At 43.2% G+C, this 24425-nt stretch overlaps 1 protein-coding gene across 1 annotated transcript; it reads right to left on the bottom strand.

Moving 5' to 3' along the window:
- Window positions 1-5441: 5441 nt before the first annotated feature.
- Window positions 5442-5884, bottom strand: LOC135698776 (stress-associated endoplasmic reticulum protein 2-like). The gene is made up of 2 exons (XM_065218914.1): window positions 5784-5884; window positions 5442-5572 (listed from the first exon to the last, which is right to left on the bottom strand). The coding sequence occupies exons 1-2, from the start codon at window positions 5882-5884 to the stop codon at window positions 5476-5478; spliced, it is 198 nt and encodes a 65-aa protein (XP_065074986.1). The 3' UTR covers window positions 5442-5475.
- Between the last annotated feature and the right edge of the window lie 18541 nt (window positions 5885-24425).

Raw genomic sequence — 24425 nt, 5'->3', positions numbered from 1 at the left:
CATCGTACAATGTGATATTACACAACCGATGGATTGACCTAGTTGCAGCAGTTTCGATGTAATATTCAACAACTTTTTTTTGCTGTGTACGTTTCTTGGTAGTCCAGTCCGAACCGTTGAGAGCAGCCTTTCGCTACTATTTAGTCGCGCCTTATACCTGCTTACCGAATTGTCATTGTTGTATTTGATCTTGAAGACCCACTTACAGGACACCGCCCGGCAGCCATCAGGAAGGTTCCAAGTGTTATTCTTCTGCAACGACTTGATTTCATCGTCGATCACCAACTTCTACTCCTCCCAGTCATCCCGCCGCTTCAGTTCGCCTATGGTTTCCGATAGATTTTGTTTGTAGCTTTCAGCAGGCATGGAAAATCATTTACATTCATTTCATGCTTGATTTACATTCATTTGTTTCTAACTTTTTTCATCAACAGCATTCCGCAAAATGATGCATAGAGCTTTAGTAGGTATGGTTATTAGCTACAACTTTTGCCCATAACTCAAATCTGTATCTCTTATGCATCACGAATTAGAGCGGGCAGAACTCGTTACTGTTTTTCAGTGAATGTAAAATACATTCACTGAAAAACAGTAGTGGATTATGTTTGCTCTGGTTTGTCAAGCATAAGAGATACGGATTTGAGTTCTTAACAAAAGATGTAGTTAATAACAAAACCTACAAAAGCTAAATACATTATTTTGCGGAATTCTGTTGATGAAAAAAGTTAAGGGCAAATGAATGTAAATGAATGCACGAAATGAATGCAAATGATTTTCCATGCCTGGCTTTCAGCATTCAGCGCAAACGCTCCGTACAGCTGATAATCGGAGAACTTGCTTGGTTTCTTCCTGTTCCGCCCACTTCACCTTGCCGGTTCTGTTTCTTCATCCGGTTCCTATTCGAGTTGAGTTCTTGATTCTTCCCTATCGGACACAAGGTGGTCCGACGTGTAAACTGGTGACATTTTGTGCTTGATCTCTTCAACTACTACATCCCGCGAAATGAAAACCTTTCGCTTTTCCGAGTCCCACAGCCTGTACCCGTTTACAGCGTATCCGACGAAATTGCACAACTTACTCTAATCGTCCAGCTTGCTTCTCTTCTCCTTTGGGATGTGGACAAACGCCTTGCTTCCGAATACTCGCATTTTCGAAACATTGGGCTTACTTCCGTTCCATTTTTCAAAGAGGGTCACCAGCTCCTGCAACGCTGATGTTGGGCTTCTGTTGATCGTGTAGACTGCTGCTTGCACCGCTTCGTTCCACATATGCCACTTGAATCCAGAGTCGTCCAGCATCGCTCGAGATCGTTACATGATGGTCCGATTCATGCGCTCCGCAACGCCGTTTTGCTGTGGCGTATAGGGCGCTGTAGTCTCCATCTTTATTCCTTTGGCTTCACAAAAACTGATGAATTCTTCGTTGACGTACTCGCCACCGTTGTCGCAACGGATGCGCGGCACCCTGCGCGCGAAGTGTGCCTCCGCCATCGCCGAATAGTTCCTGAACATTGCCAGTACGTCACTTTTCGCCTTTACGATGTACACCGCCGTGAAGTGCGTGAAATCGTCGATGAAGGTCACGAACATTTTACCTCCATCCCAAGCTTCCGGCTTGAATGGTCCACACACATCCGTGTGTATCAATTCTAACGGACGGCTCGATCTTGCTTGCGGTGTGTCCGCAAATGATAGCCGCACTTGCTTCCCTTTCATGCACGATTCACAAATTTTCTCGTCTTCTTCCAGGTTACTTCCAATTTCCAGGCCGTCCACCATGTTGTCTCGAACAAGCTTCCTCAGACCAGAACTTCCGATGTGGCCGAATCGTCGATGCCACAGAACCATTCGATTTTTGGTATCTGCAGTGAGAGCCGACTCAGTTGGTGGATGGATCAGTTCGACATCCAGCTCGAACAATTTCGTCTTTCGTGTGGCCGTACAAACCTGCGAACCATCTGCCTTCGTGATGTACGCATCATCCCATGTGAACATGGTACGCATTTCTCGTTCCCCAATTTTCAATTGCTGTCCAGACTTCGCTACTGTGATGACAACCGGTTGGTCGAGACGATACACGTTGTGCAGAAACTTCTTATCCTTGACCGGTGCTCGGAGGCTCCGCTATCAAGCACCCAACGAAATTCATTGCCATCGGTGTTACTTCTGTCGTCCGTGCCCACGAACGCAACATCGTATTGTGTATCAGCAGCATTAGCCTTCTCCTTGGGTTTCTTTTTCTGCTTCCCCGACGTCTTTTCCGCACCGTGCTCCTGCTTCCGGCTGTTACTCAGATAATCTGCTCGCTTATGTCCGGGTTTACCACATGCGTGGCACGTGAAAACGAACTTCTCCCCTTTTCCAGCAAACGCCGTGCCAGATTCAGATCGCACTTCGCCAAGCTGTCGTTTCACACCTTCGCTCAGCAACCTCATCTTGACGAATTCCAACGAGCATTGTTCCACTGGCAAAGTCTCCAGCACCGTAAACAACTGACTGAAGCAACTTGAAAACGGTCACCTTTTCGTCGAACTTCACTCCAGCAGATTCCAAATCTCGAACATTCTTCTCGAAGGCAACAATGTGTTCCTCCAACGGGCAATTTTCGTCGTATCGCATTACTGACATTTGCTTGAGCAGGTAGAATATGCCAGCGACGCCTTTCTTCTCGAACAGCCGTTCCAGCGTGGACCAAATTTCCTTCGGAGTGGTTTTTCCTTTTATGAAGTCAAGGTGCGAATCCACGATCTTGTGGATCTAGAGATGAACTAGCCTATATGGCTAAAAATCTCTTAGATAAAGATAAAAAAAAATCTTGTGGATCAATATAGATTGCACTTTGCGTCCTGTTGCTTTCGCCGTTCCCGCGATTGGTGTTTCTGCGTCTTCACTTCGGCGGTGTCCGCCGCCGCATCGACGAAAAAATCTTCTTCTTCCAGGCTCTTCCGGATGCAGTACTGCAACTCCAATTCTTCCAGGTACGCTTCCAACCTGTAGCTCCAATTTGAGAAGTTCGTTCTGTCGAACAGGTACACCCGTTGCGTTCTTTCTTCGTCCATTCCGCTTCCAGTCGTCCGAACCGTAAAACCGTAAGCGAGACTTTTACCAAAAATCAATACGAAACTAACGATTTTAAATTGGCTCACTACTTGACTAGCCTATTGGTCCCAAGCAAACGATTAACGTACCCCATTCTAGAGTCGGTGTATAATGAGTCACGCCAAGAGAAAAACAGTTGAACTCGCATCACGGTTTTCGAAGGATTCCCTTTCTTTTCACTTGGCAACAGAGGACTTCTGCATCAACTTCAAATGACTTCTAGCTAGAACAAAAAATTGCGGCTGTAGTGAATCATTATATCAGTGATTTTGTCAAATTATCTTATCAAACAATAGTAGAAATTCTCATTACTGATCATTAGCAAACGTATCCCATGACAATTTAATGCTCTCTGCGTGTTTATGATCATTTCTTCAATTTTATTTTATATTTTATTGCAATACCTTTCGTGGACCTTTCATAGCATCGTAATGTTTGTTTACTTTGCACGATAGGTAGCCGGTTTGACAGTTCAATAGGTAGACTTGGCTTCACTCTTGGCGTGACTCATTATACACCGACTCAACCCCATTCTAGTCGAAATTCTACTACTACACAATGTTTGTTTTGATTCGCTATGAAAGTTTGACAGATAAAATGAGGGGTTAGGGGATTTTCTTATGTTTCGAGGGGTGAATCGATTAGCTTGAGACCGAAGATAGTACCAGAGCTGAGCCAAAAAGTTGAGCACGTTTCTTCGGAACCTTCTAGTCTTAGAGTTACCTCTACGGCAACAGTCTCAACGTACTATAAGCGGTCGTTTCAGCCTCTGGTGGTGAATAGGGACACAGACAAACAGACGTAGCTCTTCATTCTAGATCATCCTTTGCACATTTAACGATTGGTTTGGCTGCAGCGCTGGCATTGGATCACTTTGCCGTTTCTAGATGTTCGATTGTTCGATTTTTTTTTTGCATGCAACATTGTTTGCGAATCAGCGAGCAAGCTTGTTTTCCGCGAGAAGCCCGCGAGGTGTCGTTACTGAAGTTCTATGTTTCGCGGTACTATGTTTTGCAGATAATTTAGTCGAAGAGTTATGTCTGTTTGTCTGTTGGGTAACCCTCAATAGAGTAATGAGGGAGGAAATTTTCACCGTGAAGCATTGGAAGAAGAATATATTTTCACTTTTCCTGATTAACTTATCTGTCGCAGGTGCCTGAAATCATCATCAACTTGGAATATTTTGTTTTCTGTATCGATGTTGCAGTAATCCGGCTGTTGATGAGAAAAATTAAGATTTATAAAACTATCCCAGCGGTTTTGATCTTCCGGATTTTTACCATGTGACTATTTGAGCTGTAAATCAGTTTAGATCTGTGGAAAATAGTAAAATAATGCCACTCGCGATGGAAATTTGTAAGATATGCATAAAAATATGCGTTAATTTGAGATGTAAACAAATGGTTTGGTTGACGTTTGCTCACCGACAAACCGAAATGAAACTTAAGCTTAACCAAATATATCATATTAAAAATATGATCCATTCATGCCTTTTCCAAATGTTGCGATGGCGACCCGCAAAATATTGCTTCACGCGCCATCTAGCGTTGAAAAAGGTCAGCAACAATCATTCAATTACAATCGATGGGTGCGAATATAGCACTTATTACAAAAGTAAGAGTCGAATTATTTTCATTAATTACATTGTGTATATTACTTTAAAATTTGTCTGACATGTCACCATGTGTTGTCATCAAATAAAATAAAATGCTGAAATACATTCATTTGAAATATTAAACAAATTTTCATTTGGTTTACCCCTTATGACGATAAACAAATACATTGGTAGCCTTTTTGGCCACAGAGGTGCTTTCATCGCTAAAAATTCGGTTCGCCAGCTAAGCGAAAGGGTGGATCATATTGTTAATATAATATATTTGGCTTAACTCTTGATCGAGAATCCAAAACGGCCGATTCAAATGAGCAGCGATCCCATCTGTCGAAACCATAGAAATGTTTTATTTGGATAAAAATACTATCACCTTTCCGAAAGTGGTATTGGTTTACGTGGGCGTACTTTGGTTGGCGTGTAAAGGGCCTTAGAAAGTTTGTTTACAAATGCTTTTGTGCAGTTATCAAATGTTATGCCTGATTTGTCCGAAATAGATTAGACACGAACCAACTCATAAATTTTGTACGCGTGTTTGTGGCTAGGATAAATATTTTCCGCGAACACGGCGGCAGATGTCAGTTTGGTGCTTTGATCAGACATTTCTTTGTAATTTGTATGATCATTCATGTCGGTTTGTCGGTGGTTTTCTCTCATAATCGCCTGGCGCACTCTACATTGGTGGTACACCGAAGTAATAGTAGCAGCAGTGTTTGGAAAACACGTGTGTTATGTGTGAGATGTAATTGTTGCGATGTTGCTCGTTCATTACGCGATGCGAATCGACTGGATGATCTGGAAGATTGCCGATCCGCACACGACGAAGATGAACAGTGCCAACAGCCAGGGTCCCACGGGGTACACACTTAAATTTTTTCGCCGAGATTCCAACAGTCGAGCAGTTCTGCAATTTATTTTGCTGAGATTCAGTAAAACAATTGCCGAGACTCAGCTAACAAATAACTGTTTTGCTGAGATATCAGCTAACAAACAGATATTTTGCAGAGATATCAGCAAAAGTTAATGCCGAGGTAATCGGCTGTTGGAGATTTTACCGAGCTAAATTAAGTGTGTACTTTTCCTCAGCGGTCTTGTTCGTTTTGGGCACATTGCCGCGCTGGGTGATGTTGCGACTGGCCTTCTCGTTGGCCATGCGGATTCTCTGCTGTGGAGCCATTGTTTGCTGTGTTTGGTTGTGGGTTGTCTAGTATGTGCTGTGGAAGAAGGACAAGAAAATGCAATTGATTTATGAAGGCTTTGAAAGTTCTGGTATTACTAGATTATCAATATAGATTCTGTGATAGGGGAAATTACGGCTTCGGCATGCCAGACTATTTTCGGCAACCCAAATTGAAACACTATTTTCACTAGATTTTCTTACGAAAACACTTCGCTGAATGCATGCAAACGATTCTTTATGCTTTCAGCTTCAATTTGACTATACTTTTACCACTGAGAAAAAGCAATCTAGCAAGGTTTTCTTGAAATGAAACACACGCACTACAAATAGTAGCTGATTTCGAGTTGCCGATAATAGAACAGCAGATTTACATGCAGTTCAAATGAAACGGTTGCCGACAATACTCGCTCTCACTAGAGAAGATTGGAGCTTTGTAAAAGCGTTTCAAAACAGTTTTTGACAATTCTTCCGACTGAAATTGTTAGAGCAGCTGGCAGCAAAAGATTGTAAACAAACCAATACTGCATATGTGTGCGTTCCTTAGAGAAAAAGACTAAAGAAAGATGATCGCTGCTTAGGTTGCCGAGAATACGTAAATTCCCCTACATGAACATTAGATTCAAAACCCCAAAAAAGGTAAAGATTGATGAAGGTTTAGAGGTCGCACGCATGATTTGAAGTTTGTATGTGAATTTCGGTGAATTAGTATGGGAAATTATTGATTTTCACCGAGGGGGGCGACTCTATCTTTGATGCAGGAAAAATTGTGTTTTGCTGTGGTTAGCTGCGCGCACACTGAGTAGATAGAAAGAAGATTGATGTCGATTATGAAGATTTCCTTCAAAAAGATGATGCGCGATGCAAGTAGATGTGAGTAATGAAAAAATATTTTTCGAAGTTTGATTCGCTAGTGTAAGATTTGTTGAGCATCTAGAATTGTGATTTAGATGTGTCGCCCCCCTCGATTTTCACTATAGTTGCCTGTTGTTCTGATGAAATTGACGTTGTTGACTCGCACATATTCATCTGTTAATTCACAGTATTTTGTATTTTTATTCGCATTTCTATCTTTCTATCTTGTAAACCTGATCGTAACAATAGACGATAAAATTGCGATAACAAGATAGTAATACTTGAATATCAAAGTATAGAGTTGATAGTTCCGTTAGAGCACGGCAGTGTAAAAATATAGAGAGTAGAAAGGTCAATTTTGAGGAAGGTACGAATCGGATTGATCATCTCCTTTACCAAACTCACCTGTTGGGGAGGGATGCTGAGGGGTATCTCCCCCCGCTACCACTGGCAAAAGAGATGATCGCCGATCTACTCACGTACCTTCGATGTGCGTAAACAGTGCTATCGATTGTTTCACACTCAAGTCGTCATCTGACGCAAGCATCTAGTCGATAGGTTTGGAAATTGCAGCTATTGTTGCATCTACCGCTGTATGTCACTGTCATCGTCAACTTAACGATCTCGAGGAGACTTGCTCGCTTTCTACTCTCCATATACAATTTTCACACTGCCGTACCATAGAGGTAACTCTAAGACTAGTAGGTCCCGAAGAAACGTGCTCAGCTTTTTGGGTCAGCTCTGGTACTATCTTCGTTAGTTTCCACCGGTTGGTCGTACTCTAACGGAGCTATCAACTCTGTACTTTCAACTCCATTCATCTATCGTATAAAATGACCACTGATATATGTCGTTAAGCATCTCTAACTATGTAAAACATATAAGTTTTTTTTCAACATTTGGACAAGTAGATGCAAACTTAGAGCGATATACGAGATTTTTGAAATTCTTCCATAGTAATTCCCATACAAATTTCAAATCAATGGCGTGACCTCTAAACCTTCATAATTTTTTACCATTTTTTGCACAGGTTCATATTTTGGGGTTATTAATCGAACTGTCAAAAATTCATCACTTTTTTTTAACGAGGCAACCTAATGAACATATATACCGTAACCGATCGTATACAGTGTATATCTATAAATTACTTATAGGTACTAATTTAAAAGAAGAGACAAAATTACAAATTCAGTTTGACAAGCCTTGCGATGTTAGTTGTCTCAAATCCACAAGACTTAAACAAAGGTTCTGAAGAATTCTATGGGAAGTTCAAATAGCTGTCAATGAAATATTACAGGACTAAAAGGAATGAAGAAGTTCAAAGGGGCCTAACATAATCTGGTAATTCAAAGCACGGTGTTACAAATCCGGAGGTAGCAGGTTCGATTGCCGGTCCAGTATAGAAAATCTTTCGGCTTGGAAATGTTCTCGACTTCGCTGGGCATATTTTTAAATTACTTTATTCAATTGTAACAAGGTTACAAGTATTCAAAAAAATAAGTCCTAGAATACAGTCCTACACAACCCCATTAAAATTACTATTTTCACACGAGCGAATCGCATTCCTAGTCTCTGGACTCGAACCGGTCAGAAACGTCAGGCGAGGAATATCGAATGACGACGGGTAGGTAGAGTTTATGCCACCGGAAAAACTCTCCCGAGTGTGTATAATGGGACACGAATTCTGACCTGACAAACTTCGGTTCGATACTGGGTCGTAAAAGTAGACGGCTGTCCAATTGAATGCTATCTGATCTCAACTGCGTTACCGATCACACGGTCAAAGATAGTTTATCTAGTGAAGGCAAGAATTAAAAGAAGTAGGAGTACCTAGTCGATGTAGAAAGGTCTAGTGGTTAAAAAAAAAGCCGTTTGCTGAATTAGTGATTTTTTCCGGGTTTGTAGAATAAAAGTGCGAGTAAATTTTGCTTTACTAAGCCAGTTCAGTTTACAGCTAGGGAAGCCATAGTGTAAAGTGTGAGGACGCTTCGCTTGCACAAGCAAGTGCCAGCCATTTCGAAAGGTAAATCCGTCAGCTATGAAAATGATAAAATCTATCACGGTGATATGTTTGAAGGAACAATCCCTTCAAACAAGGGTGCACCCCTCGGGTCGTGGATCCAGAACGACCGAGCGAAGGACGGATCCCTTCATTGAGGTCGACTCGCAGGGACGTCACCGTACACGTGTTGGACTGATTGGAGTCGGAACAAACGGTTCACTCCTAACCTCACACACGCCATCTGCAGATCAGCCACGTGCATTACCTCTGGGAAGCTTTGCGCGAACGTCGAAAGCACGACGGCTTGGTGAATCCCAACCTCACCATAACCTCAACGTAGCGGTGAGTAGCGAACGTTGCACGGGGAGGGTGTAATACGCTAGCAGAGCCACAAACCTCTTACACGACAAAACGACGGACACCAGCGAACGAACATTTGCCACCCACGCACTCGGCCCACGTATCGCCGAGGCTGAACCACGGACACGTGTCCCGACATCCAGCGCTACAGAAGTCAGGTTAGCACAGATCAAAACCCTATTCGATGTACCCCCTACTAACCCTAGTTTTTATGAATAAACACCTGAAATGCACCTCGCAGTGAAGAGATTCGAATAAGTGATCGGACACGTGAAAGAGTGACGGAAGCATTTAATTGGTTAAATTCGCGTGAGCGTTGTTAATTATTCCCGTAGGTAAGCAGAGGCAAACCTTCAAAGGAAACCCCTCTTACTGATTTGAATGAGTCTTTCCCCTGTTGGTTAAGTTTTGATTTTCAGAATTCGCAACCGCTTTGCTCGCCTTTTGTTGTTACGAGTGAACTCGCCCTGAGGTCTCAGAGCCGGGACGGGTCTGTTTGAGTCCCTCGCTTCTTCACGGTAGATTCTCGTATCTACCTGGCGCTTAAGTGAAGATTGTAAGCATTCCTAGTTCCAAAACACCTGACCCGTTTCATTTGGCGCCCAACTAACGGTTGATTGAATTGGATGAAAAGTTTTTTGAATTTATTGAATTTTCTTAGTTATTTTGAAATTTAGCATATAGGCAGCATTAATTTGGTATTGAACTAGTAGGTAATTTTGTAAGAGTGAATTGAGTATTTCGGGTGAATTATCATTAAAATTTTGAGATTAATTATCGATTTTGTACATAGTAGGCTTAAGAAACTAGAATTGAATTTGAATTTATGTGTTTGTCCAATATTTACTTCCTAATCACTTAAAATTGAATTTTTTATTTACTTTACTTCTGCATTTACTTTGAAACGCTTATCGTTTCTTTATACTGATTCTATAATTATTTAAATTCTACTCAAAATGAGTAATCGAGATCCTGATGTAGTAGGATCATACATAAATCCGCTTGACTTGTTGCCAGACGAAGTTGATTATGAACTAAAGCTTCGATGTGTGTCCATTTTGGGGACCATCCACGAACGTAGGCAGAAATTGCGGCGGGTTCAGCTAGAAGAAATAAGAAGACCAAAAGTTCTGTTTACAAAAAAGTCAATTGTCGAAGAATATCAAACGGTTAAAACAAAGGTCCTTGATTTGAAACACGTACTGGAAATTTTTCCGGAACCTAAACTGATTTCGAGGCTCAGGCATTGTAGAGGGAGAATACTACGCGCAAATACTGTTACAAGGGAACAACTAAGGGTTAAGACGGAACTGCTAGGAGAAGTTGAAGGTCTGTTAGATCGTTACGGAAACCCTGAGGATCGTCGACGTGGCATGTACGACCCGCAAGACGAACTACAAGGAACACAGGACATGTCAGGGAGAAGTAACATTCTAGATGATCGCTCAACAATGGATGTGCCAGGACAACTACAGCCACCTCTAACACCCCTCACGGCTCACAGTACACCACGGAGACAAGAAGATAACCTGTTGGATTTAGCGGCGGGAGGGGTCGAAGAAGATCAACACGTTGAGGACATACCAAGGCAAGTTTCGGGAAGTGAAGGTTCAGACGATTATCGACTGCCACTACTACCCAATGAAAGCAATCCATACCAGCAGACACCACTTTTGAACCGCCGGAATTGGAAGCCAAATGGGAATGAAGGTAACGGACAAAATCGGAACTCCGTTCAACCCCTTGATGCAGACTGGAGGCGAGAAGTAAATGAAATGATTGAACGGTCGTTAGCAACTCATATGGAGGCGTTGACGATGAACATAGCAACGATGTTACAAAACCAGCTACCTCAGGCACCTTCGGAACCACCAGTACACCAACCTGCACCAATTGATGTTCCTGTTCCAGAACCTGCACCGCAACCTAGACGAGAAGGATCAGTGGAGCGAAACTATCCTAATTCGGTAGCGTCGCAAATAGCAGATCTGAACGATTTTATGCAGAATCGTCAACGTGAAGTACCACAAGAGGACTACAACGATCGACGGTATCGATGGTTACGTGTACCAGTCAACAAGTGGCGGGTCAATTTCAGTGGAGATACCCGTGGACCGACTGTAACACAGTTCCTAAATAGAATCGAAATCCTGGCCAAAAATAATGCCGTGTCCGACCAGGAGCTCCTTTGCCAGGCAAACTTCTTCTTCAAAGAAGGTTCCGAAGCAGAGGAATGGTATTACACGTTTTGTCACAAGTTTTCGACGTGGACTGCGTTCAAACATCACTTGCGACTGAGATTTGAGCAACCTAATAAGGACAGGATCATCGAGAGGCAGATACTAGACAGACGTCAGTTACCTAGCGAAACTTTCAATGCATTCTTAGGTGCGATTGAAAAACTAGCTCAACAGCTTTCGAAACCAATGCCAGAAGGCAGAAAACTAGACATTTTGTTGGAGAACATGCGTGATGCATATAAGCCGTTCTTGACGATTTATCGAATCGATCGTGTTGAGGATTTGGTAGCAGTGTGCTACAGCCTCGATAAATCGATGTACAAACCGTTTCAGAATAGAGCTAGACCTTACAACCAGGTTAACAACATTGAGGAAGGGGAGCAACCCTGCGAAGATTACGATGAGGAGGACCCAGAGGTGAATGCTGTCGCTAAGCTACAAACGCGTAAAAAGACAGGAGGTAGACCAAACCAAGGTTATCGTCAAGTACAGGATCAGACCGAGCAATCAGCCACTGGAGCAAGACCGAAAGTTCCACAGGATGACGACAACAATGTCCTCTGTTGGAACTGTCGTCAATTTGGTCATTTCTGGCGTGATTGCGAAAAACCCAAAAAAGTGTTTTGTCACTTTTGCGGCCAGATGAACGTGATTACGATGAACTGTCCAAACAATCACGTTTTTCCATCAAACGTTCAAAAAACGAACCGGAGGAAAGAGCGTAGGGAGGGTTCTTTCTAATAGTTCTCCAAATCCTCCTCAAAGTCTAAAACTAGTTACGGAAAATGACCAACCAACCACATCCGGACCATATTCAAGGTTCGCGGTGGTGCAGCATTTAAAAATCAGACCTAACAAATGTCCACATCTTTCTGTTAGCATTCTAGGAACCACAATAAATGCACTTTTGGATTCGGGAGCAAGTGCTTGCATAATCGGGTCCCGAAGAATCATTGACAAGCACCGTATACAGATTCACCCTATCAACCTGAAAATCAAGACTGCAGACGAAACTTCCTACGATTGTGAGGGCGTTGTATATGTTCCATATACGTACAAAGACCGTACAAATATAGTCCCAACTCTCTTAGTTCCACAGATTTCAAGGGAACTGATCCTGGGAATAGATTTCTGGGAAGCCTTCAACATTGCTCCGGCAATTGCTGACAAGGGAAATATCCATGTCCTGGAAGTAAACAGCATGGACACTTCACTAATTAGCTTTGTTGAAAGGTACTTCGACAACATCGAGGAAGAAATTGCGTTTGTAATTGAGCAAGAGGGACCCCAACCAGCAGAACCAGAGCCAAAGGAAGACATCAGCTTAGAACTACCAGCCGTTGAGGAAACATCGAATGAAAACATTACCACAGTGTCAACGGAACACGATCTAACCCCTGAGGAAAGACGAGAACTGGACGAGATCGTAGAATCCCTGAAACACACATGCAAAGGGAAATTAGGGAGAACGAACTTGATCAGTCACAGGATTGAGCTCATTGAGGGGGCGAAACCAAAAAAGCCGCCCCAGTATAGATGCTCGCCTCATATCCAAAAGGAAATAGATAAGGAAATCCAGCGTATGAAAGATTTGGATGTAATTGAAGAGTCATATGCAGAGTGGTGCAATCCACTTCTACCAGTTAAGAAGTCGTCAGGTGACTGGAGGATCTGCCTCGACTGCCGACGAGTTAATGAAGTGACCAGAACCGAAGCATATCCATTTCCAGACATGCTGGGGATTTTAGGTAGACTTGAGAAGTCCAAATACTTCACGGTCATCGACCTCTCGAAGGCCTATTGGCAAATCCCACTAGATGAAGCCAGTAGAGACTTGACGTCATTCAGAGCGGGGAGGTCGTTATACCGGTTTAAGGTGATGCCGTTTGGACTCAAAGGCGCACCCATAACTCAAACAAAACTTATGAATAAAGTTTTGGGTTTCGATTTGGAACCGAGGGTTTATGTTTATTTGGATGACATAATTATAACATCCAAAACCCTGGCAGAACACTTCTCACTCCTTCGAACAGTCGCAGAAAGGTTGAAGGCAGCAAACCTCACAATCAGCCTAGAAAAATCTCGATTTTGTCAACGGCGGATCAGCTACTTAGGGTACACACTGTCAGAAGAAGGACTGGCCATTGACAGCACAAAAATCCAGGCCATCTTGGACTACCCGACTCCAAGAACAACCAAGGAGATACGACGATTCATAGGGATGGTGAGTTTCTATAAGCAGTTTATAGAGAAATTTAGCGATCTTACAGCACCGATAACAGACTTGCTTAAAGGGAAAAAAGTGCAAAATTGGACAAAAGAAGCTGAAGAGAATTTTCTAAAAATAAAGTCTATATTAGTCTCACCTAATGTACTTGCGAATCCAGATTTTCAGCTCCCCTTCATCATCGAGTCAGATGCATCGGATGTGGCCGTAGGTGCGGTGTTGATCCAGATCCAGGATGGAATCCGCCGCCCGATTGCCTTCTTTTCGAAGAAACTCTCGGCGACCCAGAAGAAATACGCACCTACAGAGAAGGAGTGCCTTGGCGTACTACTCGCGATCGAAAAGTTTCGTCACTTCTTTGAGGGTACCAGGTTCACCGTCATCACGGATGCCCAGAGCCTCACCTGGCTGAGGAAGATAAGCGCCGATGGTGGATCCGCGAAGTTAATCCGGTGGGCTCTGAAATTACAACAATACGATTTTGAACTACAATACCGTAAAGGATCGCTAAACATTATGGCTGATGCGCTTTCGCGAGCAGTTAACAGCATAAATGTGAAGGATATAGACTATGATAAACTTACCGAAAGTATCTTGCAGGACTCCGTCAAGTACCGGAATTTCAGGGTAATCCGAGGGAAAATTTACAAGCTGGTTCCGTGTTCAGGCCTTGGTGATGAAAGGTTCGAATGGAAATATATGCCGCCAGCACATGAAAGGGTGACACTCCTCAAGGATGTCCACGATTCGACCCATTTCGGCAGGTTCAAGACGTTGAAGAAGTTACAGGAACGCTACTATTGGCCGGCAATGGACCAGGACGTCCGTAGATACTGCCAAGGGTGTGACACGTGCAAAACGTCGAAGCACCCAAACGTGAACAGCACCCCTCCAATGGGCAAGCAGAAACTCGCATCACTCCCATGGCAGGTAGTATCGCTGGATCTGGTAGGGCCATTTCCAAGGTCTAAAAACGGGAACACCGTCCTCTTGGTGGTGACAGATTTATTCTCCAAATTTGTCGTAATCCAGCCGTTCCGGGAGGCGAAAACACATGCCATTGCAACATTTCTGGAAAATATGGTGTTTTTGTTATTCGGAGTTCCAGAAATCATAATCTCCGACAACGGAGTGCAATTTAAATCTAGAGAGTTTGAGAGGCTGATGAAGTACTACCACGTAACTCACTGGAAGAACGCGAACTACCACCCAGCTAACAATCCCACCGAACGCGTAAATCGCGTGATCGTAGCAGCCATTCGAGCACACTTGAAAGACGACCACCGAGACTGGGACAAAAATATCCAGCAAGTGGCTATGGCTATACGAACCGCTGTTCATGAGACAACCCAGTTTACTCCCTACTTCGTCAATTACGGACGAAATTACATTAGTAGCGGCAATGAGTATTTTCGACTTCGTGAAATTGGAGCTGAAACGAGCTATGAGCCTGAAGCAGTAAACGAAAACATGGAAGATGTTTTCCAAAAAGTCAAAGAAAACCTTAAAAAAGCCTATATTCGATATGCCCGACATTATAATCTCAGGTCCAATAAAAATGCACCAGAGTTCACAGTAGGAGAAATCGTAATGAAACGGAATTTTTGTCTATCTAGTAAACCAAAGCAGTTTTCAGCCAAGTTAGCGGACACTTACACCCCCGCAAAAGTCATAGGTAAGATTGGCACTTCTTGCTACGATCTTGAAGACATGGATGGAAAACGCATTGGAATTTTCCATACATGCGATCTCCAAAAGAAATAGTTAGGAAAATTTGATGAGCTATGTCTGTTGCTCTGTGAAGCACAGTTACGAAGGATTTGTTTCCACAAAAATACGAACTTTGTTTGGTAATTTCGGTACGGCAGAGGCATCGTCTCCAACAACTTAAAATAAACTACGAGCGACCCTGCCGACCTTTGAGCATTGAAGAAAAAAAAAGCAGTTTTGAGTCACTAAAACGTTGTAAATAAACAACATTGTTGACAGCTACGTGAGTTGGCGTGAACTAAATTGTTTCGTCCCAAGGATTTTGTAGCCAGCTTAACCACAAATGCCTGGAGTTCAACGAGTTGAACTGAGAAGGGAGAGTAGTTATCGAAGTCAGTGGGAGTCTGTAGGGACACAGATGATGATCAGGCTGCAATCCAAGGAACAATTTAGCTATACACTAACTTTCGCACTTTAGCTCGAACTATCACTTCAATTCCGTGGCCACCACAGGTCAAATTGTAAATATAATCACCTTGATTCAAAATGGTAGTCCAAACAGCTGTGATGTTTTCATTTTAATGATCTGCGTTGAAGTGAATGTTGAGGTCATTCACATTTGTTCGCACGACATCTTTCTGCTCACAAGTTTATACTTACCAATCCTCTCTCCAGTGGTTTCTCCATAAAATTCATCACGTTGATTTACATAATTAGTCCAGTATTCCATAGCTTCCAGAGTTTAAACCATCCAAATCAGAAAAAAAACAATATTCGAAACATCCGGAATTCTTTTACACGATTCACGTTGCTTTGTTCCACCCATGCAGTAGATTTGACAGTTTCACTTTCTTTGTTTTATCATTTCCGTTTTGTCTTCAAGTGTCAGAACGTAACGTCAAAACTTATCGTTTTTGTCGGCCTAATGGAACGATAACTTAAGTTACAGTAGAGATAGGATATATAGGGCCACATCCGAGCAGTAATAATTAGTTCGTAATGTTTATGTTGTATTTTTCTCGTAATGGCAACGAGAGTTTAAGGCTTTTCATTTTTGATTCGTCAAAAATTGCATAAGTTCACCATTATTCAGTATACACTGAAAAATTTCCTCTTCCTATTACAGCAATAGGGAAGTTGAATAATTTCGGATTTTATTTAGGTTGTTACCTGAAATTCACGCTAATGAAGCAAACCTTTTGATGAAAATCAGTATTGTTCTGAAAGTGTTCGGAAGTAAAATCTTATAGTCAAGATGTTAAGAGTCGGTTTTTTTTTTCTGAAAGTTTTCGGAAGTAAACATTATTTGTACATTTATTGGAAGTAGGTTATTTTCTGAATGTTTTCGGAAGCCAAATACAAAATTGGACAAACATATGAAATTAATCTGTAATAGTTTTAAATAAGAAGTAAATAGAAAATTAGTACAAATCATACAACACTCAACCCATATTCTATGCACTCAATCTACAAATTATTTATGTACTTAGTAATTAGTAATTAGTAATTTCTAATGATAATTAAAAAAAAATAAATTCAATAAAATTCATTTATTTTTTTTTTAACAGTTAGTAGGGGAAAGTGTAACAAGGTTACAAGTATTCAAAAAAATAAGTCCTAGAATACAGTCCTACACAACCCCATTAAAATTACTATTTTCACACGAGCGAATCGCGTTCCTAGTCTCTGGACTCGAACCGGTCAGAAACGTCAGGCGAGGAATATCGAATGACGACGGGTAGGTAGAGTTTATGCCACCGGAAAAACTCTCCCGAGTGTGTATAATGGGACACGAATTCTGACCTGACAAACTTCGGTTCGATACTGGGTCGTAAAAGTAGACGGCTGTCCAATTGAATGCTATCTGATCTCAACTGCGTTACCGATCACACGGTCAAAGATAGTTTATCTAGTGAAGGCAAGAATTAAAAGAAGTAGGAGTACCTAGTCGATGTAGAAAGGTCTAGTGGTTAAAAAAAAAGCCGTTTGCTGAATTAGTGATTTTTTCCGGGTTTGTAGAATAAAAGTGCGAGTAAATTTTGCTTTACTAAGCCAGTTCAGTTTACAGCTAGGGAAGCCATAGTGTAAAGTGTGAGGACGCTTCGCTTGCACAAGCAAGTGCCAGCCATTTCGAAAGGTAAATCCGTCAGCTATGAAAATGATAAAATCTATCACGGTGATATGTTTGAAGGAACAATCCCTTCAAACAAGGGTGCACCCCTCGGGTCGTGGATCCAGAACGACCGAGCGAAGGACGGATCCCTTCATTGAGGTCGACTCGCAGGGACGTCACCGTACACGTGTTGGACTGATTGGAGTCGGAACAAACGGTTCACTCCTAACCTCACACACGCCATCTGCAGATCAGCCACGTGCATTACCTCTGGGAAGCTTTGCGCGAACGTCGAAAGCACGACGGCTTGGTGAATCCCAACCTCACCATAACCTCAACGTAGCGGTGAGTAGCGAACGTTGCACGGGGAGGGTGTAATACGCTAGCAGAGCCACAAACCTCTTACACGACAAAACGACGGACACCAGCGAACGAACATTTGCCACCCACGCACTCGGCCCACGTATCGCCGAGGCTGAACCACGGACACGTGTCCCGACATCCAGCGCTACAGAAGTCAGGTTAGCACAGATCAAAACCCTATTCGATGTACCCCCTACTAACCCTAGTTTTTATGAATAAACACCTGAAATGCACCTCGCAGTGAAGAGATTCGAATAAGTGATCGGACACGTGAAAGAGTGACGGAAGCATTTAATTGGTTAAATTCGCGTGAGCGTTGTTAATTATTCCCGTAGGTAAGCAGAGGCAAACCTTCAAAGGAAACCCCTCTTACTGATTTGAATGAGTCTTTCCCCTGTTGGTTAAGTTTTGATTTTCAGAATTCGCAACCGCTTTGCTCGCCTTTTGTTGTTACGAGTGAACTCGCCCTGAGGTCTCAGAGCCGGGACGGGTCTGTTTGAGTCCCTCGCTTCTTCACGGTAGATTCTCGTATCTACCTGGCGCTTAAGTGAAGATTGTAAGCATTCCTAGTTCCAAAACACCTGACCCGTTCGCTGGGCATAGAGTATCATTGTGCTTGCTACATAATTTACAAATAATCATGCGTTGGCTGGGAAAGAAAACTCTCAATTAATAATTGTAAAAGTGCTTCGTTGAACACTAAGTTGAGAGCAGGCACCAGCTCGTTTAAGAGCATTAGTAATGAACTTGTCAAAGAATGTTTGAGAGGTTCGACGAATTACAGATAAGTTCAGCGAAATTCGAAGATCTTAAAAGTGCTTAAGTGAGGATCTGTGAACTTCAGAATTCACAGGGTGGCCAGCAAACCGGGAAAACCGGAAAAAAATCATCTTAATATATCAGAGTGTCTGCTACCTTGAAAACCCTGGAAATACCCTAGGGGCAAGACGGCTGTACTCAGAGTTAATATTTTCACAGCGAGTAAATTTGAGTAACTCATATTTACTCAAAAGTGATCAAAGTAGTCTCATATTCATAAATAAATTAAAAATTAAATCAGTATAAACTTACATTCTCTGTTCAGAGTGTCGGAGTAATCCTATCTGCATTTTACTACGTGGGATGAAAAGTCACCTCCTTGGAATGAAATTTGTTTTCGATACACTTATTCCAGCGATTTTCCATCTTCATGATCCCGTCTGAAAAGTAATTTTCCGGAAGGCCTGCAAAATACTCCTCCGCGGCGTCGATGATTTCCTCACGTGAGTTGAATTTTTATTGATGAGTCATCTTTTGAGGTTTGGGAAGAGATAATATTCTGTGGGAGCCAAATCGGGCGAATACGATGGATGCGAAAGCAATTGGAGCCGTAAGTCATTGATTTTAGCCGTGATTGCGATGCTCTTGTGCGCCGGCGCATAGTCTTTCAAAAACAAAATTGTTTTCGCTTCATGTGAGGCCGTTTTGCAGCGATTTCGGCCTTCAATCGCTCTAATAATGCACAGTAATACTCGCTGTTAATGGTTTTTTTCTTTTTCGAGGTAGTCCACAAAGAGTATGCCATGACAAAACCAGAAAACCGACGCCATAATCTTTTCGACCCATCGAGCCTCCCTCGGCCGCTTCGGAGCACTCGTGCCGGTTTCAGTCCATTGCCGGGAACTCATTCTGTTCTCTGGGGTGTCATAGTGGATCCAGGTTTCATCAACAGTTACCAATCGACGCCAAAAGTCTGCCCGATTCTGCATCAGTAAGTCCAAACACTATTTCGAAGTGCTCTCGCGTTCGTGTTTTTGGTCAGGAGTGAGCTTGTGTGGCACCTAGCGGCAGGATAACTTTTTCATATGCAAAATCTCGCATATGCATACGCTACAATATTCTACTAGATCGACTTCTACTTTACCGACTCTTAAAATGAATCGAAAAATATATAAGCAAAACTGCCAGAGACCAGAGCTTTCACATATCTTTTAATGGGTCTGATTTGGGATTCGATCATGGACTGTTGGGGGTGTGCTGCTGCCGGTGTCTTCGTTCGATCTCTCTGTGTCACGGTTGTTCTCATATATGAGGCGGGTTGATAGGATAAAGTCACTAGTCTTGTTTTCGATGTCTACCTTTCTGGGCAAGCAATTCACATCGCATTGAATTACAAAACAGTTTAAATCCATCTGTTTTGAACAGTAGTGTGATTCAATGTGCAATACACTTGAATAGATAGTGAAAGATTTTAAACATTTCAAAGTTTGAAACACTATAAATTCACGTACTTCAGGGAAATTCGCTGATCTTTAGATTTTTTCTTCCTTTATTTAGGAGATTTTGAGCCGTAGGCTAGTTCATCTCCGGCTGATCTTTAGAGATATTTGCACAACTTCAAAAAAAAAATATTGATCTTCAGAGAACTTCCTTACAGACATTTATTGAATCATGAAAATCTACGGGTAAAATTACAGAACTCTTAAGGAGTTCGTAGATTAGAAGAAATTTAGTGAACATCAGAGATAATTGTTGATATTTAAAGATCTTAAATCTGCATGGATTCAGGAACTTTGTAGATTTTTAGAGAATTTTACAGAACTTCTGAAGAACACACAGGACTTCTAAGAAATCTGCAGAACTAACGAGAAATTTGCAGATCTTCAGGAAGGTTTGTTGATCTTCAAAGATATTTTCCCAGAGAATAGAAACAAAACTTCAGGAACATCCGAAGGTCTTCAGAGAAATATGCAGAATTGAGATCTTAACATAAAATGTCAGAACTGTGGAGTGACAATAAGCACACCTTCATATGTAATGTGCATTGGCACACCCCTCATCGATTGCTATACCTCCGTGAGCGCAAGGTACGAAAGAAAAGCAGAACACAGTGACAATGAAACCAAACTAATATCGATTGAGTAATCGTTGCTCTATGACTGTATAACGTTTCACCAGAATAAAACGTTTTCCATTAAAAGGCATTTTCTCCGCGTGTGTTTATTATGATTTCGAAAGTCCTCACCCGTGTGTCCACTGTCCGCCCAATCTGCCATCAGGTTATGGGCCCAGGATAGATCGGAAAAGTTGAAAAGAGAACATTTTTCGGGAGTGCGCGTTCCGTTGTTTTTTTTTTCACTGCAAGCGATGTTCGGCCGGGAGAGCTGAAAAAAAGCGCATCATTCGGTTCTGGAAAATTTGATTAGTTTTTTTTCTTCCATTCGCGGAAAGACAAAAGTTGCCCTCTGGAAGTGAGGTTATAACCAGAGGGGTTTGCGTGTGAGACACGAAGATTGTTTTTTGTTTGTTTACGAGTGCATGCGTTTGTATCTCGGTTTGTGTGACAATGGTCGACGCAAGATTTGCCATCCCGAAATTGAACGGGCAGAACTGGCAAACGTGGAAAGTGAAGTTGGAAATGTTGCTTTGCCGAGAAGATATTTGGAACGTTGTAGCCGATGATGTTCCGGCCGAAGCAGACCGTACCGCAGCTTGGCACAGTGCTGATCGGAAGGCAAAGGCAACGATCGTGTTGTTGCTGGAAGATAGTCAACTGACTTTAGTGAAGAGCAGTGTACATGCGCGGGATGCTTACCAAGCATTGAAGACATACCATCAGAAGACGTCGCGTTCTGTTCGCGTATCGCTCCTAAAAAGGCTATGTTCGTTCAACCTCGCGGAAGGCGGTAATTTGGAACAACATCTGATGGATATCGATGCCTTTTCGATCGTCTCGACGCCACCGGAACAGTGCTTGATAAGGATACAAAAATTTGTATGATGCTGAGAAGTTTGCCCACATCATTTGATTATCTGGTGTCTGCTCTCGATAGCAGGTCGGACGATGACATCTCGATTGACGTCGTCAAGGCTAAGCTAATGGACGAACACCATCCAAGGCTTGAGCGGGAAGGTTGTACCAACAATCAATACGAAACTAACGATTTTAAATTGGCTCACCACTTTAGTAGCCTATTGGTCCCAAGCAAACGATTAACGTACCCTATTCTAGTTGAAATTCTATTACTACACTATGTTTGTTTTGATTCGCTATGAAAGTTTGACAGATAACATCAGGGGTGTGTGGATTCATGCAGAACATGCAGGGGTGAGTGAAATAGCTTGGGACTGCTTGGGACCGTTGTTCTGGTACTGAGTGAGCCAAAAATAATAATGATTTTCTTCGGGACCCAGTGGTCTTAGAGTTACCTCTATGGTTGTACCTCGAGTAGGTCAAAGGTCGAAAGAGCGATGCGGTCGTCCGACGGTAATCAGAACGACAAACGTGTGTGTTACTTCTGCAAGAAGAGGAATGCCATATGATTCACAATTGCAGAAAGCTACTAGACGTGAAGAAACACGGTGAACATTCTGCGCCAACCGGCGGCAAGGGCGGTGGTAGTGCAAAGGGTGGTGAAGGTCGAGGTGGTCGAGGTGATGGTGCAAAGGCGAAAGCGGCCCACGGTGAACCACGGAATGTAGCGTTCACTACTGAAGAGGGCGAGCAATCTGCGTGGATCATCGGTAGCGGGGCAAGTGCCCACATGACGAACAACAGAGCGTTCTTCACTTCGCTAAAGGAGTTTTCCGGCGGATGCATTACACTGGCGGACGGGAAGCAAACACAAGTGCTTGGCAAAGGAAGTGGAGTGTTGTTCGGCCTCGATGGCGAAGATGAAATTGTGAAGATTGAAATGAAATGAAATGGTGTGAAATTCGTGCCTGGACTGTCCACGAGCCTAATTTCTGTGGGAAAATTGGCACAAAAGGGACTGAAAGTGTTTTTTGATGAAGCAGGTTGCTAGATCGTTGACGAGAAGAAAACCGTTATAGCGAGTGGAGGTCGCTATGGTGGTTTGTATCACCTAAAGGTTGCTGGTTTATCGATGAAGGCTTCTGTGGATCAGCACAAGGAAAACTGCCAGCACCAGTGGCATCGCCTTATGGGCCACCGTGACTGGGCAGCGGTTGAGAGAATCAACAAGGAGCAGCTAGCCACCGGCATGAAGGTAAGCGACTGTGGGTTGAAGCTAGTTTGTGAGTGCTGTTTGGAAGGGAAATCAGCTAGGGCTCCCTTTCCGGCGGTGATAGAGCGAAAATCATCCCAAGTGTTGGACATCGTGCACACCGATCTGTGGGGCCCGATGAAGACAGTCTCGCCTAGTGGAAATCGGTATGTTATGAACCTCGTAGATGACTACAGCCGGTTTAATGTAACCTACTTGCTCAAGAATAAATGGGAGGCCACAGAAATAATCCAGGAATATGTACGATGGGTAGAAAATTTGTTCGGCCGTAAACCTCGGGTCATTCGGTCGGACGGAGGTGGGGAATTTGATAATAGAGAGTTACAGAAATTCTACAAAGAAGAGGGCATCAAAGCACAGTATACCGCCCCCTACTCACCGCAGCAGAATGGGGTGGCCGAGCGTAAAAATCGGTCGCTCACCGAAATGGCAACATGCATGCTGCTGGATGCGAACCTGGACAAGCGTTTTTGGGGCGAGGCCGTACTCACTGCTACATACCTCCAGAACCGGCTACCATCGAGATCGGTTCAGAAGACTCCCTACGAACTGTGGTGGGGACGGAAGCCGGAATTGGGGCACCTACGCGTGTACGGTAGTGTGGCCTACGTCCATGTGCCTTCAGTGAAGCGGGGCAAGATGGATAGCAAGGCACGAAAGCTGGTTTTTGTCGGCTATTCGAACGAGCACATAGGCTACCGATTCGTTGATCTGGAGTCAAACGCGATTACGATTAGTCGCGATGCTAAGTTCGTGGAGCTTGGCAACGGAACATCGTCAGTGGAAATTCCTGTCGCGAGTGAACCTTCGTGCGTAGAAGAGTTTGCTGATGAAGATGAGGAGAAAAAGGCAAACAATCACGACGAAAATGGAGCATCGGACGACTCAGTGCAGGATGATTTCTATGAAACGGATGAACAAGGTCATGAAGCTGACGCTGAACTACGGAGATCCCGAAGACAGAATCGTGGTAATCCGCCGCGGTATCTCGAAGATTACGTGTTGGATGAAGTCGTCGGATTTGCTGCCAGTGCTTACGAGGAGCCGAACAACTACAAGGAAGCTATGAAGGAACCGAAGTGGCGCAGAGCCATGGAGGACGAGTTTGAGTCTCATCGGCGCAACGGGACGTGGGAGCTCGTGGAGTTACCCCGTGAACGGAAAGTTGTCGGATCGAAATGGGTTCTGAAGATCAAGCGGAACGAAAAGGATGAGGTGGTCAAATACAAAGCACAAGTGGTAGCGCAAGGCTACACCCAACAAGCGGGAATCGATTTTGATCAAGTATTTGCGCCTGTAACACGGATTGCAACCCTACGGACGTTTCTCGTAGTGGCTGCCAAGCGGAATATGCCAGTACACCACTTCGACGTTAAGACTGCCTACCTTTACGGTATACTTGACGAAGAGATATACATGAGGCAACCGCCCGGATTCGAAGTACCTGGAAAGGAGGAGAGAGTCTGCAAACTCAAACGCAGCATTTACGGACTGCGTCAGTCAGCACGCTGCTGGAATGCAAAGCTGAAGCAGGTTTTGACCAAGATGGGATTCACAGCTTCAACTGCAGATCAATTTTTGTTCGTAAGAGGATCTGGACAAAACCAATCGTTTTTACTGGTGTATGTCGATGATGTCCTCATCGCCACAACGGATGCAGAGATG

This window comes from Ochlerotatus camptorhynchus, unplaced genomic scaffold (assembly GCF_037179485.1).
Source record: "Ochlerotatus camptorhynchus isolate MF236.1 unplaced genomic scaffold, CSIRO-AGI_Acam_v1.1 ptg000094l, whole genome shotgun sequence".
Lineage (NCBI taxonomy): Eukaryota > Metazoa > Arthropoda > Insecta > Diptera > Culicidae > Ochlerotatus > Ochlerotatus camptorhynchus.
The sequence above is the reverse complement of the archived record's forward strand: the minus strand, read 5'-3'. Positions and strand labels throughout refer to the sequence as shown.